The 18,115-nt window shown below is 44.7% G+C and overlaps 1 protein-coding gene across 1 annotated transcript; it reads left to right on the forward strand.

The window, feature by feature from the left end:
* The first annotated feature begins 15,466 nt into the window (after window positions 1-15,466).
* Window positions 15,467-17,047, forward strand: foxq1b (forkhead box Q1b). The gene has a single exon (XM_080505924.1). The coding sequence runs from the start codon at window positions 15,652-15,654 to the stop codon at window positions 16,543-16,545; it is 894 nt and encodes a 297-aa protein (XP_080362050.1). The 5' UTR covers window positions 15,467-15,651; the 3' UTR covers window positions 16,546-17,047.
* The last annotated feature ends 1,068 nt before the right edge of the window (window positions 17,048-18,115 follow it).

The raw sequence follows: 18,115 nt of genomic DNA on the forward strand, positions 1-18,115 counted from the left end.
CTCACTTGTTCTCCACTACATGAACTTGAAATTGTGTTCGGAACATATTTTAGTTTAAAATGCAAAAAAAATCATTCTCAGGTCCATAAATCAGAAATCACACCGCCTCACGTGGAAACGTTTGGATTTTGGTTTAAATGAAAGGAAAACAACAGATCTTCACACGTGTCATTAGGAAAGAACATGCAAACATCCAATCCGAAGTAAAGTCGGGGATATTCTTGCTGTGCTCGCCACTACTCCACTGCGCCGCCGTGAATCAAGCAAAGCACAAATATTTGTATCATTGAGGATCATGTTACAGATTACGAGATTACTTTTTTTTTTGCGTCAGGTTTTTCCTGTTATTCTGGAATAGTTGGTGTGAATCCTGTGTGTGTTTTAAGAGGCCATTCTTCAAATATAATTCTTTGACTTTGACATTATTGAACAGACATAAAACCGAGGTGCTTCTCCATATTTGCCCCCCCCCCCCCCATCCACCCCCCATCCACCCCTCCACCCCACCAGCATTTCACACCGGATGAGTCTGATGCTCGGTTGCTGCTCTTTGCCCCAGCGGATCAATGCCGGAGCGGAAGCAGGAGACATTACAACCCTGCGGCCAGCTGGAGGAGATTAAACTTCTCTCTCGTATTTTTTTTTTTTTTTTTATCCTCAAACATCCGATTCTTAATGATATTCATTTACGAATTATCACCAGATCAATATCTAATAGGACATACTACAAACAGTAACATCTGCGCTGGGGCCCAGGTTCTGTAATTACCCCCGACGGTGGGCCGCCTGCAGAGATTAGCAAGAATAACAATTTACGAAATTCAACTATTAAACAAGCCACTTTCACTTCTGAGCCTGATATTTGAGGAAAAACAAAGCTTCCTCACCAAACACGAATGTGGTTGATAACCTGTGTGACATAATGCTACTGGATACAGTCATTGCTATTTTAAGTCTTCCTCTTCGTCTGCATGCAGATTTTAAAAACAGTTTGTCTGTCTCCATGATGCGACGACGGTTTTCCGACATTTAAAATAGCCAAACAATGTTTGCAGAGTGACGAAGTCCTCGGGCGAAACGAAAACCTCAGTCAAAACCTTATTATTGTTTGTTTTGTCGTGTTTGTACTGCTGGCAAGGCAAGTGAACTCCAAACTGCAGAGCTGTCATGTCGTCCTGCTCAGAAATTAACTCCAATGTGTATTTATAAGACTTTTGGTATCGATCCAATACCCACAATCAGGCAGCTCTGCTCTGGCACATGGCACCACGAGAGGAAGTACTTCCTTCCTCTTTCCCATAGATGGGCGCGTGTGGGCGGAGCCAGTCCAGCTCACACAGACGCAGCAGATTGTGAATGCAGCTCCTATGGTCCATGATTCTAATGGAGTCTGCACAAACCTCACAGGCAGTTCAATGTTTTTAAAGAAGTGGTTTGGAAAAAAACAACAACATGATTTGAAACCACTCAGCATCCTGCAAGCAGCTCTCAGTTTAAAAGCATTAGTGACCCCTGATAAACACCCTGAGAACTGGACTCATTCAATGTAATGTAAAGTAATGTAATGTAATGTAATGTAAAGTAATGTAATGTAATGTAATGTAATGTAATGTAAGTAAAGTAATTAAAGTAAAGTAATTAAAGTAAAGTAATTAAAGTAATGTAATTAAAGTAAAGTAATTAAAGTAATGTAATTAAAGTAATGTAATTAAAGTAATGTAATGTAATGTAATGTAATGTAATGTAATGTAAGTAAAGTAATTAAAGTAAAGTAATTAAAGTAAAGTAATTAAAGTAAAGTAATTAAAGTAAAGTAATTAAAGTAATGTAATTAAAGTAATGTAATTAAAGTAATGTAAAGTAATGTAAAGTAAAGTAAAGTAAAGTAAAGTAAAGTAAAGTAAAGTAAAGTAAAGTAAAGTAAAGTAAAGTAAAGTAAAGTAAAGTAAAGTAAAGTAAAGTAAAGTAAAGTAAAGTAAAGTAAAGTAAAGTACTACACTACACTACACTACACTACACTACACTACACTACACTACACTACACTACACTACACTACACTACACTACACTACACTACACTACACTACACTACACTACACTAAACTAAACTAAACTAAACTAAACTAAACTAAACTAAACTAAACTAAACTAAACTACACTACACTACACTACACTACACTACACTACACTACACTACACTACACTACACTACACTAAACAAATTTAAGCTAGGACCTCAGTATCTGAATCCCCCTTCCAAATTCTCTCACTATTTCTGGTCTTCCCCAAACAATTTGTACTATTCAAGCACTCATATCTTTTTTTTTTTTTTATTCCTACTTACATATTTGTCATGTTGTACATAGCAAGCTCAGGTAAGCCGCAAGCAAAATCTTTCTTCCACACACACACACAAAAGGGTCAGTCAAGATGAATTTGCCTGAAAGGCTTGCGACTGCATTGAATTCGACTTATCCCTGGAAAAAGTTCCTCCACTTTCCTCACACCTGAAGACATAGAATCCTGGGATAGTCCTTTTTTTTTCTCTCTTAACACCCACAAACTGCTGCTATCAACCAGCGGGGCGGTTGTTGGGGTTTGTCTGCGGGGACGGCTTCTTGGTAACCGCTCAAGATCGTATAATATTTGCAGTTGAAGCCCCGAAGGGAGATGTTCCGCCTCTCGATCACAGAAATAAGCGGGGGCAGGTTTAACGTTCAGACGGCGCAGAAAATAGAGCGGCGGGGTGGGTTGGGAAACCGGCGGGCGAAAGCATCTCGTGCAAGCCACTGTGCGTGAGGAGGGTGTTTGGATCCTATTACAAGTTTAGACAGAAAAGCGCTGAGCGGCTGCCAGGTAAACAGAGCGGCGCAGGTACTGATTTGGCCCCGTGTTTACGCTAACATAAAAACGGCCTCCAGCGCCGCTGAACGGAGGCGGGTCCCGTCGGCCGCGGCGATAAAGCGAGGTGTCTACGGCGTAGATCAATCGTTGCCTCCCTCCTTTCTTCTTCCCTCTAAACGCCCGCCGCCGGCCCCCCGGCTGGGCGTGCGACGGGGGCTCTAGCGTGTGAAGCGGTGAAACGGGCGATTGCGGCCCGATATGCGGCGTAGTGGCGAGCCCGCGTGGCCCGCATGGCTGAGGTTCATTGACGGACGTGTCCCGACAGTAACGTTTTGCAGCGAGGGATCAAGAGGGAAAGGGTGGGGGGGGGGGGGGGGGGGGGGGGGGATTCAAGACCTGTTTTGAGTTTCTGTCGACCGCCATCTGATTCAAGAGTTTGGAGGAAAGAAAAAAAAAAAAGAAAAGCCAAACCATGATAGTGCAGATGTTGGGCAGAGCAGGAATTAAAAGAAATACACATGTGAAGTATCGCTGTGGGATCGACCCGCCGTTGTTTTGGAAATAATGTCATGAAAAAACGAAATGAAAGCTGTGCAATGTTGCATCGTCGCTGCTGTGGCTGCAAATAACCAATGTTTTTTGTTGAGATTTTTACATTTTACACTCGTATCTTTGAGTAGAGGTGCAACACACATGATATTAGCTCTTGATCATCAGCAAGTATTGGAATATTGATTTGAAATATTGAAATTTAAATGATTAAACATCGAAGTACGCTCTTTAATAAGTGTTGAATTCAAGAAAAATTGTTTTCATGAATTTAACTTAACTTTGCTGCTGATATTTCATTGTTGCTGATGCAAAATGTTAATTAAAAACAAGACATTTAAAACAACCTACTTTTGAAGGGTAGGCCCTTTATTACAGATCTCTTTTGTAAAAAATTTAAATAAAACTGTTCCTTTAGTTCACTGTATTTGGACTGTAAGTTTAGTGCTATTGCACATTGTGACTTGGTAAAGGAAGAAAAAAAGATGGTTGACGTTGCTTTAAACACACAAACGGAAGAAATCCATGGCACTGCTCTACTGGATTTACCCATTAATACTCCCATTTATCTTTGGACATTGTAAAGTTGGGAAAAAGATACGCCACAGGAAGTTGAGCCGATCGACGGATTGCGCAACAGGACAAACGTTCTCTTGGCCAGGTTTGCTTCGAAGACACTGCCTCGGCCAAGGGGCTCACCTTTGGACCACTTATTCCGACAGGAAATGGATTTGTAACTGGTGCCAAACATTTGGGGTCAATTTAAATCTCGTACAGACGCTGAGACTTTATCGTCAAGTTGCACAAACAAGTCATGTGTATACCTCTTGTGTGCCGAAAGATTCCCGGGATCAGTCGCAGGGGAGAAACGGAGATAAGATTTGTCTTTCTACACCAGAGACCCTGCAGTTTCTCAATGTGACAATTGACTCGGCCATCTTGGGCCTTAAAGACGGAGATGGAACCACGACGTACGGGAGAGGAAGGCCCTGCTTCGCAACCTGAGTCACCAATGATTGCATCATATCGAGAAAATATGGAACAACAGGTTCTTTTTGTTTGTTTTTTTTAACCATGCTGGAGACGTAAATCTGTGTGTGTGTGTGTGTGTGTGTGGTACATATCGTAGGGATTACCTGCATCAAGGTTCAAGCAAAACCAATAATTAAAGCTACAATCCAAACATTACAGATTAATGATTCACCAACAAGCGTCGCCGCTGCCAGAGCTCGTCAAACCAAATGAAAGGATGTCGTGAACAACGCCCCGGTTGAGGCAGGGCGATCTTTATAGTTTCATCGTCATATATGTGAGAATTTACGTCACCGTGAAGATGAGGTGCGACGGCGGTGGTTCCTCCACAGTTCAGATCAAAGCGCACAAGAAAGGAAACAAATAAATGTAAAGAACAGTAAAGCTGCAGAATGACATCACTGTGTTTACATGCCATTCACATGAAAACCAAGAGTTGGGGATTAAACCTCGGATCCTGGAAAAGGGATCGCTTCTATTCAATTTGACAATCAAGGAAGCCATTTAGTTTTCGCTGTAAACATTCATCAGAAGCACGAACTGGTGAAGCCTCTTGGATTAGAGGCAAAATGTCAAATGTCAAGACAAATCCAATTGAAATGATTACATTTCCCATGGAAAAAAAAAACCTTTTCAGCACTCCAAAAGCGAAACCTTGGGGATCGCCCGCGCCAAGAATTGAAACTGGACTCGGTGGTGAGCATGGAAAAATTAAGAGAGCAGTGATTCATGAACAGGTGTTGTCGCTGCTATTGTTTTGGGCAGCCGAGTTAAAGGGCATCCACCGGCGCCACGCCCGGGTTAATTGTGGTGTTCCTCGGTTTGATGGGCCATTAAGTCGACGGCTACGTCAGGACATGATGACAAAGGTACGGTGAGGACGAGCTCCGGACAAACCAGAGGCCTCGGTAGGAAACGTTCAATAACTGGTCAATAATATAAACGTTGCAATTAATTTCGGGACAATTTTAGGTCGTGGTTACACGTCGGGCTCAAACAAGCCTCGTGGAGTTCAACCACTTAAAAAAAGACAATCACATCCTGGATCAGTGTAAAGTTGTATTTGGTGTGGAGAGATGACGTGAGAGGAAACTCAACGGTAGCACACAGTGAACAGACTGAGAAGAACACCGGGGAAGAATATTAACCCTCAGATGCACACGTGGGCTCAAAAATGACCCCCCAATTCAAATCAATGCGTTTTGGCAATACTGGCTTGTTATTCTTCAAAATCTTTAAAACGAAGAGTTGCAATATTTTCATATTCCAGGTATTTCTCAGAAAACATGTTTGTGACATGAGACCATTTGTATTTTTATTTATCTTTTCATTCATTTTAAGAAATTGCAGTTTTTGTGTCACGAACCCAACTGTTCCACAAGCAGTTCCGATGGAATCTTCTATGAAACTTTAACTCTGACAGTCCCACTTACACATCTAATGTCACCTCACACATCTGATGCAACTTTGACTGTCAATACTGTCGTGGAAGTGTAAGTGGGACAGTATTGATAGTCAAAGTTGCATCAGGTGTGTGAGGTGACATTAGATGTGTAAGTGAGACCTTCGGAGTTGCTAAGAATTAAAGTTTCATAGAAGATTCCATCGGCACTGCTTGTGGAACAGTTGGGTTCGTGACACAAAAACTGCAATTTCTTAAAATTAATGAAAAGATAAATAAAAATGCAAATGGTCTCATGTCACAAACATGTTTTCTGAGGAATACCTGGAATATGGAAATATTGCAACTCTTTGTTTTAAAGATTTTGAAGAAGAACAAGCCAGTGTTGCCAAAACGCATTGACTTGAATTTGGGGGTCATTTTTGAAGAGTGTAGGAACTGGGAGGTTGTACATCCAAGGGTAAACAATATATATTGTGTCCATTCTAGGCTATTGACTAACCACACTTAACTTCATAGGTCAAGTCGCGAGCTATATTGTGTGAAACACTGAGCTGAGAGCGTCTCCATGGCAACAGACACAAGATTTCCCCTGATCTCCATGAGGTGTCGCTCTCATTCACTTTGCATTGGACTTTTTTTTGCAGTTTTTGGGGATTTATTTGGAAACACTTCACCATTAACGTCCCAAAATCTAAATGATTGGTCCTTGAGTGATGACAAATCATGTCTGAAACTTTTATGCAATTCGGGTTAATATTTTTTGGGGAAAATCTGGTAAAATAAACAAACATGCAAACCAATGCCAAAAAAATATATATGCGCAGAAAATAATACGACTTTCGTTGTTAACAATGATTCATTTCTTCTGCTTGATGGACGTTTCAATAAATAACATGTCACAAATGTGAGCTTCTACAACAACATCTGGAGAAGCAGAGGCCAGTCCAATAGCGTCGACGGGAGGATTAGCTGGATTAGCTGGATTAGCATTAGCGTCGTCTAAGAAAACTTCTACGAATTCACGTCCATCCCGGCGAGACACAAAACACAAGTTTTGACACGCATATCGTGATGGAAAAATGTAATCTAAAGATATATTGCACAAAATAAAAGGTAAATAACAGGGCCGGAGGATGACATCACTGTCTCTTGGGTCTTTGCAGTGCCAGACCGCTTTTCACCTGCGCTTCACCTGCACTTCACCTCTTTCTTTAATTACTTTAATTATACCTCTGTTGGCTCCGTTTATTTATACGTATCCACTTTTTTTTTTTTCTCTCCCACTTTTGGTCTGGCAGGGTTTGAGCACCTCAGGTAAAATTGCAGAAGGAACCCAAAATAGCAACAAGGAGCTGCCGAGCGACTTGAGGATACGCCGCGGCACTTGATCAGGTTTCATTTATTATTCGCCGACACAGAAGCCGAACGGCTTCAATGCACGTCAAACTGCTGTGACCCGCTGAATGTCTTTAGGCATGCGTACATATACTGTATATCAAGTATCAACTGTGAAGTAAGTTTTAGATGCTGGATGAAATATGAGTATTAAATATTTTTTTAAAACAACCTCTACTGACGTATTAGACAGTTACTTTCTGCTCCTCATTGTGACGTAACTGTTTGTCAGACTATTGTAAAACAGACTGAAATCTATCACATTCCATTGAAAATATGGCAAAATGTCAAAATATTTCTCACGGAATATCTGCAAGGGGTAATAAAATCCTACTGACACACACCATGCTACTACTACCGGGTGCTACTTGTCGTAAAACCGGATGAGTTTTGGCAACAACTGATGGAAAACATGTCCCTCATTGCATCATTATCATTTGTTTTATGGACAATATCATTAGATACGGTGTCAAAAAGTGTTACGATTCTTCTTGTTTTCTGTTTTTTTTATTGACACCATCAGTAATGTAAAGTGAGTTGACTTGAAGAAGTGATTGTTCATCCTGAAGGTGTTGATCCCAGAAACCGAGTCCTGCTTCCCGACGGCTCTGAAGGAGGGCGTGAAACCCCAAAGCTGAGGCCCCGGAGCAGAAGCTAGCCTGACTTTAGTCAGACTCGGAGACCTAATATTTAAATGGCCACTTTTTACTGGGTAGTGAACTAACAGCCAATCAGAAAGAGGAAGTGAGGAAGAAGTAGTGAAAAAGGCGCTTATTGACATCTGGTCTGAAGACTTTATATCACAAGCTAACTAGCCTAGCCACCACGGGCTAAAGCGGCGGGACTTCGTCTTTCGGTCCGGACCAATCGATGAGCCGTGGTTCTTCTTCACCTCCTCTCTGGTCAGTGTTTGTTTCGGGGCGACAGCGCCCCCAAACTAGCAGCTGCTGTAACTGCAGGACGTTTTACAGACGGTTTGGTCTCGGATCTGAACGTGAACGGCGCCCGAACCAAATGAAGGGGTGGAGATTCTCGGCTCGAGTGAACCGAGTCCCGGACTGTCCAATGTGAAAGCACCGTAAAAACAATGCAAGTATTAGTTACTAGAGAACAAACTAGAGAACTAACTTTCAGTAATGTTGATTATAAACCTGTGTCGTTTACCAGTTGGACATTTTTCTTTTTCTTTCCAGACGAGGGGGGGGTGAAAATGTGCTAGCGCGCTCCGTGAGCAGAGCCGTCGCAGCAGGAGTCAAAACATCTTCGTGGGAACTTTGTTTGTCGGTGCTCAGGTGCACTCCTGATTACTGCTGCCATTTATCATCCGAAACACAAAAGGTATGATTCCACAGGAGCACAACAAAGCAGGCGGCGAACGCTGAGAAGGCCGCATTTCAGGCTAATTACAGTAATCACCGTTTGAAGAATAAACTAGACGGAATGTTCCTTTTTTTTTTTTTTTTTTTTAGGTGGGTGGGTGGCGGTGGGGGGGGTTACCCCCAAAGCACATGCACAATGCCCTACACTTTCACGCCCGCTCCCACGGCGCTGACTGCAGGTATGAGGGGAATTGATGTGGAATGCCTTATCTTCGCGCCGGCTGTGAGTTAGACACACGGCTCTCCCTACCTGTGCGCCGCACCGAAGCACGTCTGCGACCGGCGGCCTCTGGCACCGACGGAAAACCTTCTGCGGGGGGGGGGTGAATCTGGGGAATCTCAGCTACGCGGCGTTGTTGCCGTTCCTCCCCTTTGCCCCGCTCGCACACAGGCCCACACTTTGTTTACACAGAGACACATGGGGGCTGGACGCCCTTCACTCACGACGAAGACGGAAAGAAGAGAGGAGGAGGAGAAAGAAAAAAAAAAAAAAAAAAGACGCAAAGATATAATTACAGGTAAGGCGTCATCCGGAGATTTTGCAGATAAGGGTTAGCGTGTGAGCGCGGCAGACCTTCCGCGGGGGCCGGGCTATTTTTGGAGCCGGCCAAGGATTCACCCAATTTACATAACTGGAATTCCACTCGTGTCAGCGCTTAAAAAGAGATTTCTCCACCAGCTTAAAGTAGACACTTTAGATTTCAAGAGGTGAGCTAAACCAACAAGGCGTCAATCTTAGCAGAGACGTGTTAGCATAGCGCCAGGGCCGACCGGTCGCACGTCAAATAAAGCTGAACGTATGAACAGTTCAAATATACAGCATGTTGGATGTTGAGTATTATATATAAGTATTACATGTGGGCAGCTCTTACTTTGTTTTTTGTTTTTTTTTATTGGGATCTCTGTCATTGGTGGGACTAAGAGGTTATTTGGTGACAAGCGTGACACGTTCACTCGCAAGACAATCTCCAAAACAACTTTTCCAAACTCGCCGAGTCAGCACGAGACAGTCTAAATGGAAAATGCAATCTTAAGCGACCTAAAGGCGCTTCGGTCGGAGTTTTTAAATGAGTTCGGACGACGCCACATGAGTTTTACTGTTTCTCTCCACGGAGACGGCAACAAGCCGCGGTAGTTTGTAGTTTGGCATCAAAAACTACCAAAAGACCCTGAGTTGAAGTTCAGGTCAGGGTTGCAGGTTTACATAACCCGTTTAAGTGTATGAAGGAAACTTTTGTCGCAGTAGCGGAATTTCAGAAAAATTGCATTTCCCTGCATTTATACAGTAAGAGTATTTTTAAAATGTTAGCATTAGCCACTGGAGCTGTGATTAGCATTAGCAAGCTTAACTTTCTAAGTGAGCAATTACATTAGAACATTTTGTTACCAGCAACATTCCACAAGATTACAATTAAAGCACATTTCGACGAAAGCAGCAAAAGTAAAAGGTAAACATTTTGACCTTCTCAGATGAAGAATTGGAATCCAGCCTGAACCAAATACTTGGCGAGAAAAATGATACCTCATTCATCCCTGTGGGGAAACGTTTTTTTGTTTTGTTTTTTTCCCACCCTTTATTTCAAATTGCTGTGCAGAAGTTAGAAATGGAGAGCAGGTGTGCAGGTCTTTCACACCAAATCACTCCATCGCAGGTGCACGCCGTCGTTTTGGCAGCGCACTTGAAATCAAATACAGCTTAACCACATTGTGTGTGTGTGTGTGTGTGTGTGTGTGGTGGTGGGGGGGCGGGGGTAGTAAATCTCTCGGTATGCCTCGTCAGGTCGCCGCACGGCAGCGGTGATAATGACGGCGCCGTACCGCCGCCTTCCTCTCAGCTCTGGTCTTCAGACTCACAGCAGTCGGCCTCCCGAGTTTCAACAAAAACATTTTGGTTTCGACTCTCCGGCTGCTAACGTGACGACGCAACAACCCGCGAGTTTTCTGACGACCAGGACGTTGCGCGACGCAGAGCGGCCGCCGCGCCGACGCTCATTTGATGAGAGGAGCACCTCTGTCTGCACTTCCTGCCGTCACGACATTCGTATCGCAGGTATAATGACTGACGCTTCTGAGAGCAGTCGCAGAGCTGCTGTCTCGCCTTGCTAACAGTTAGCGTCGGCGGGAGTCAAAGCTCTTTGCATAAACGCTTTCAGTCAAACTTCGTTCTGCATCAGAGATCTGCAACCTTTAGGATCAAAAAGGATTTTTTTGGGTGATTTTTTTTCACCCAATCAAATTCACCTGGAGCCGTAAAACATGTTTATCCTTCAAAATGCGGCTGAAGAAGAGTCATAAATGTAGAATTCCAACATGTTGAAAGACGAGATTTTATGTTTTCAATTACACTTTAGAATGGTCAATATTTTATCACATTTTTTGGCTGATTTTAGTGGTTTCATTCTTCTGATGCAGAATTTCCCAGACAATTTTTTGAATAGAATAGAATAGAATAGAGTCAATTTGATAAAACCAAAATAAAGGCACCAATATTGTTATTGTTCATCTATTCACACACGAGCAGAGGAAGCGACGACCATGACTGTAGTGTTGTTCTTGCCGGTAATGGAGACGCAAGTATTTTCAAAAACTTTCACCACGATGTAAAAACTGTCACCAAAAAGGAAAAATTAAAAAAAAGTTTTGCCTTTTCACTTAAAATCCTACATTTCCCCCCCAAAAAATGGAGAATGCACAAGAATGCGGCGTTGTACCGAAGGTCAAGCCAAAGATTGGAAACGTCGATATTTGCAGTCTGTCGGGTGATAAGCCGGCAAAACTGCTGAAATTGCGACTGTGTGAGAATCTGTAAACAGAAATGGACAAACGTATTGATTCTATTCTAACTTGCTTGATAAAAGTGTAGATTGGGATGGTGTCGGAAGAATTTTCCTAAAACCGGAGCTCTTATGGGGTCGAACCGGCCTGCAGCGGTTTGTGTCCACGAGAAATGATCCAATCAAGGAAACGATGTGAGGTGGGGGGGGGGGGGGTAGGGGGGGTCCCTGTTGAAGCATAATGTTACAGATGGATGATGTACAGTTCGTCAGACCAGGCGATTTCGCAAACTTGCGTAATGTTTTCGTCCAGCGCAGGAACAGAAGAAGAAACTTTATTTGAAGGAGGCCGGCCGCCATCGGGCCTTTTCATTAACTTGAACAGCAACGTTTCACACAGTCAACCCACATACCTGCCGCATTCTGCTTTTCTTTTTTTTTTACACACACACGACCACAAACGGTTCAGGACGCTGCCTCCGTCATGTGCACACAGGGTGGTAATTAGGTGATAAAGATTTCAGCATGCAGACAAAAACACACAAACTGCTCAGGGTGATGAACGTACATCACGAGTCACTGCCAAGGCGGGTCGTTAGCTCAACCTGACCTCGTCCTATACGTTAGGGGACGTTTGTTTGAACTCTGCATCCGCCTCGGGGGCGTACCGTAGGAGTAATTACTCGTTCAGGTAAAGTCCGAGCAGCTGAAAGCTGAGCGTCGAGGGGGGGAGGGGGGGGGGGGGGGGAGGGGAGACGGTTAAACTGGCCCGAGGCCAAGCTCATAACTCACGTCGTAACTCTTCTGCAGCCGCCCTCTGCGCCGTCATCTGGCAAAGTTGTTGACAGGAGAGGAGTTACGGCGGCTAAAAGATGTTTGCTTTACAGGTGTCGGGGGCGTCAGTTTACTTAAAACCTGCCACTGTGGCGGCCGCGGGTCTCGCACGCCGGACGAGTGGCGGCGGCGGCGTCACCGAATGTCGCGGGATTAAGGGAGATTAGGAGAGCGAGTTAGTCACCGGATCAAAAGGTGTTTTTCAAAAGTTCCCCGTCGTCTGATTTGGCCGAACTCGCCGCTGCGGGGCTGCTCTTCCCAGGTTGAGTCACGCAGCCTCGACTGACTGGAGGTCAAGCCTTCCCAGCTGATCGATCTTCCACTGATTGGCGGAACCCTGGACGATTTGTACGTGTTGTGTTGTGACGCACATTAAACAAGTGCGACATGAAAACAGAAATATATATATCGAGTCTGAGCTCATCGGAGTTCGCGTGATGAGCTACGTTTTGTCCCGTTAACGTCACATGGGCTCAAACATCACGAAGGAAAACAATAATTCATACAGACGCCACCAACGTGTGACCCAATTCATTTCAGTGGATCAATCCCATAATGCTTTGCACCGCGAAGTGTCCCACAACCAGCTTTATTAAGCCGTATTATGCTCACCTGTTTAAAATGACGTAACTGTATGGAAATGAGTCGATAAAACAGGCTTTTTTTGTGCATAATATTAATTATTTTCCTCCGAATGTGAATATATGAATATGAAGGTGAATTAGAGGATTCTGTTAGATAAAGAAAGAAAATGTCCGACCAGAAGAAAGCAAAAGAAACGACTGTTCGTTGTGACAGATGTCCAAACCCTTCCAGTCTGTTAAAATGACTTCACATCACTAATAGTTTTATGTTCTTCTAACTCCGAGGTTTAATTTATTAATGGTCAAAGTCTTCATGAAGCCTAAGTTGATCAATAAAGTTCCATCATATTTTGTTAATTACAACCAGTGTTTTATTTTCCTGGGTTTGGTGCAAAAATATCCCAACACGTCCTGAAATGCTTGACATTAAATTACACTTTTTAATAACTTTTGTTTTCAGAATTCACTGGTAAAATCCCAGGTTTCTGAGTTTCTCCTCAGACTGAAGTGGTTAGAAGTTCTCTGCAGCCTGAAGCGTGTTTTGACTTTCACCACATAACTTTCATGCAACAGGTTTTCTCTGACCTCTCGGCTGTGAGCATCGGTGCTTCCTGCTGTTCACTTCTGTTTCTCGATATTACAACATCGGCACTTTATTCGAAATGTTAAAAAAAAAAAGGTCATATCTGCACTCTGAGAAGTGAAGCTAGTGCATCTGAGCAAAGGGCTAAAAGCAGAGGAACCAGACGAGCCGAACCCCGGCGCCTGACGGGGTTCGGAACATCGCAAACCGCTTGAGTTTGGATTGTATCACTTCCTCCACGTCACTTTAAATCTCCGTATCCTCTGCCCAGGCCGCCGTGACACGGAGATGTTATTTTCCATAGTTTATTTGAAAACTTTTTGAAGATCGTGTGACTCAGGAGCGGCGCATTCTCTCTCTCGAGTGAAAACACAGCGCAGACGCGTTACGGAGTTTTCACGACGCGCGCCGTTCAACGCGAAGTGGTCAGTTCACTCTGGTTCCGACTCGCTGCTTGTGATCAGGTCACCTTTTCCTTGAGGGAACCACATTTTTTTGGTTAGCTTAACGCCGCAGTAAAACTGTCAGCGGTTGACCGTACGCTGGAGGCGCCAGTGACTCACTGCTGCCCCCCGGTGCGCAAAGAAGTCATCGCTAAAACGGTTCACCTTTAACTTCAACCTGCACCATTTCTTTGTTTTTCCCTCTGGAAAGCATCAGAAATTAGACGGAATAAACCTGGAACTGGTTTTCTTTTGGTTCGCTTTTGTAAATTTGACGCTGTGATGTACTTCATGGTTAGATTTACTTTAAAGTTTTCGCAGCTCCTGAGCGGGAAACGATTCCTCAGCAGCTCGAGGGGGGAAGTAAAAAATCCCAGCAAGATAATAACAAACTGCATTTAAATAGCGTTCGATATAAATACAGGTTACTTAAGGCAAAGTGCATGCAACATGGCATGATGATCACTGTCAAAGTATGTATGTGAAAAATAACCCGCCCTTATACTTATACTGGAGGAAAAAGGTGAAATAGGGGTTTACAAGTCAAGACCTGTAGTGAAAGAAAAAGTCTTGTAGACTATAGATAGCTCTCAAACAGGGCGGGTGTTCTTTTTCTTCAATCAATCAGGGAGTCTCCAACTGGAGCCAAACACAACCCAACCCAAAGAAGCTATTTATGTTCACCTGAAGCCACTAAAACAATGCGGGGTCCTCCGTTCAGAGTGTTTTTGAGAGACGGAAAATGTGTCCCTCCCTGCTTATTTGCATGATACAGAGTGAGAGCGCTTGTTCCCCACTGAGGCCGCCGCTGAGTTTCTCCTCCTGCTGCAGGTGCATTTGTCTTCTCCCCTGAACTCCCCGCGACCTTCACGGTCAGTCTCCCTCTCTGTGTCTCTGTTTATGTTTCCTTAAGGCTTCCCTGCTCTGCGCGACAGCTTACATCTATTTCATTGTGCGTAAAATGGAACTTATCCATCTCTTCAAACGCACTTTGGCACCTGCGGCACTTCCTCGTTCCACGGGAGCTGCAACAGGAGTGTGGAGGACGAAACAAAAAAAGGCAATTTGTTTCCTTCATATCTACTCCATCATTTCCCCTTGCAATAAGAAAAAAAAAAACGTTTGAGCGTGTCAGGAACATACGCGTAAAGATGCGCATTTCCCCTCCAAAATAGCAAACAAAAAAAGTTATCTCCATCTCTTTATTGAAGACATGCAGCCGTTTATTTTATGATCGAGTTACAGCGAATATATACATGGAAAACAAACGATCATGTATAGATATTTTTTTAAGATATTTAACTTTTGCTTTTATTTATATTTCATTGCACCTCAAGAGAAATTGGAACGATGCGAATGTTAATTATTTCATAAATTCTCCATTAAATAAATGGATTGGTAAAATGGATGCATTTTAAACGTATTGCAATTTGAATACCTGTCTCGCCTCGCCTACCTCACCCTCCCCATTTTTTTTTTGTCTTCACCGTCGCGTCACGGTAGCGCCCAATTGTAAGCGCACATATAACTATATCCCTCAATCGCTTCAATGGATTCGAGCTGCAAAACCCCGCCCGTGGGCCGTCCCTTGCCGAGCCATTATATTATAGCTTGACACGCGTGTCTCCGGAGACAGATCTGTACTCTTGCCTCTTCGAGCCGAGGGTCACGGTGCCTGCAGCGCTTCACACGCGTCCCGACGACGCGTAAACACTTAAACGGGAGTTCGACACCTGCTGCGCAAACTCCGCCGAGGCGACACGCAACGAGACGCTGCGAGCCGACAGAGAGACAAGATCGCCCTCCGTAGTTGACGGGGGGAAAAAAAGATGAAACTTGAAGTTTTCTCCGCGCACCACTTCGCGCAGAAGCCGCTGGAGCTGTGCATGGACGCGGACCGGCGAGTCCCGTCCCCGCTGTCCGGGGACGAGCTGGGGTCGGACGGGGACTGCGTCGCCAACAGCCCGGCACCTGTCACCCAGGGCGGCGGCGGCGGCGGTGACGGCGCCAAAGGGAAACCCTACACGCGGAGACCCAAGCCGCCGTACTCCTACATCGCCCTCATCGCCATGGCCATCCGGGAGTCCGGCAGCGGCCGCCTCACCCTGGCGGAGATCAACGACTACCTGATGAAGAAGTTCCCGTTCTTCCGCGGCAGCTACACCGGCTGGAGGAACTCGGTGCGCCACAACCTGTCACTCAACGACTGCTTCCTCAAGGTGCTGCGGGACCCGTCCCGGCCCTGGGGCAAGGACAACTACTGGATGCTCAACCCGCACAGCGAGTACACCTTCGCGGACGGGGTGTTCCGCCGCAGGAGGAAGCGCATCGCCAAGCGGCCCCCCAAGGAGCAGGGGAGCCCTGACCTCCTCGGCGAGGACACCCGCCTCCCCGCCCCGGAGGAGAGGGCGGGGGCCAAGTTCTCCAGCTCCTTCGCCATCGACAGCATCCTCAGCACGCCGTTCAAGAGGAGGGAGGACGGCCACGGGGACGCGCACGGCTCCGGCGCACGGCTGTACTGGAACCCCGGACCCCACGCGCTGCCCTACGCGCTGAACTTTCCCGCGCGGCACGCGTACCTGTCGGAGGCGGCGTGCGGCGGCGGCGGCGGGGATGCGCCGTCCTACTTCCAGCAGACAGCAGCGGGCGCGATCCCGGCTGAGGCCGCGTTCAGGATGTCCAGCAAAGCGCGAGGCTTCCATATAGACTCCCTGCTGTCGTGAAACACCTGGACTGAAGTTAGATTTTTTTTTTTTTGCGTGTTTTGACTCATGATGTGCACTTTTACTCCACCATTGTGGGCGCTCTTATAGCTTTCAGTGCTTTAACTGTGTGGGGCTCAGCCCGTCCCACGGTGACTACTGTAAGTCGTTTTGCAGCGTAATTAAACAAAACCAAAAAAAATAAATAACTTGTCCTTTTAAATGTAAGTACGCGTGTGCGCTTGTGTGTTTGTGTTCATCCAAGGTTCATATGTCATTTCTACTGTATGACGCCTCGTTCACCTATAAAACTATCAGCCTATTTATATTTTCTTGTTTTATATGACCTGCTGTATGAACATTGTTTTGTAAATATAATAAACTATTTGACTGAGCCACGTTGAAAGGTCACGTGGCCGCACCGGAAACGCATGGGGGGGGAAAGAAATGTCGTTTTCCCAAAGTTGATGGATTGATTGATGCATGCCTGGTATTCCTACGAATAAAAACAAAGTGGAAAAAATGGTACCGTGATGTTCAGTGAGTTTTTCATTGCAGACGTGAAAGGGGCGTCGTCGGATTTGAAACAGGTGCACACAAACGTAACACCTGCTCAGCACATGAAGTGAATTATGTTCCAAAAACAGATGAAAAAAATAGAAAACGGGTATTTTATGTCTTCATTTGTTAAAAAATCCAACAATATACTATAACGTTCTCATGACAACTCATCTTCACATCGCCATTTAAAAGTTTTTGTCAAAAAAATTTTTTTTAACTCATGAAACGAAGTTATTCTGTGAAAACAATAACTTTCGAGTTGCAGTTAGATCAAACAATCATATCTAGTGTCACTGCGCCTAAAAATAAAATAATGACCAAAGTACAAGTTCAATCCAAACTAAACGCAGCTGAAGATCTAATCGAAAAGAAGTAATGATACATATCAGGCCTGTAAATAACGCATCATATCAATAAATGTGATCATTGCTGCTAGATCATTCTGAATGTAAAGTGTCTCTTAACGTTGCCAAAATAAAAAATAAACACACACGTCCAGTGTCACGATCCGTGCGTAAAAGCAAGAAACCCCCGGAAAAAACAAACGGAGAATAAATGTTTCGAGCGCTTTGAAGGCTCTCCATCCCTTTGTTTTGCTTTTCTCTGAGCGGATTTACGTTGGGCCGGGTCTCTCGTTCACACGCGCGCACAACGTTCTCTGCATAATTCACGCGCGTAAACGTTTTCAGCGGCTGTCCGAGGGCTGGACTCGGCCGCTGTCCGCGGTCCTGAAACGCCCCCCCCCCCCCCGCGGGCTTCAGCCCTCCGTTTCCGGGACGAATATATCAATAAATAAAGACACCTGGCCGGTGGGGCTTTTTCACCAAACGCTTTCACTTCATTGCATCGAGCTAAATTTAAATCACTGACAAAGAATTGCATGTCAAGTCTTGTTGTCTTTGAAGTTCTCCACATAAAACTGCGCCTCTTGAACAGGAAAGTCTATTTATGGATAATCCAGGGTGATTATTAGATTATAAACAAAGGCGTGTTTTTTTGAAATGGTGCATGGAAACAAACGATCTCTCTT

The sequence above is a fragment of the Blennius ocellaris genome, assembly GCF_963422515.1.
Source record: "Blennius ocellaris genome assembly, chromosome: 12".
NCBI lineage: Eukaryota > Metazoa > Chordata > Actinopteri > Blenniiformes > Blenniidae > Blennius > Blennius ocellaris.

Coding starts and splice junctions, on each gene's coding strand:
- foxq1b (XM_080505924.1), top strand. CDS start 15,652: ATGAAACTTGAAGTTTTCTCCGCGCACCACTTCGCGCAGAAGCCGCTG.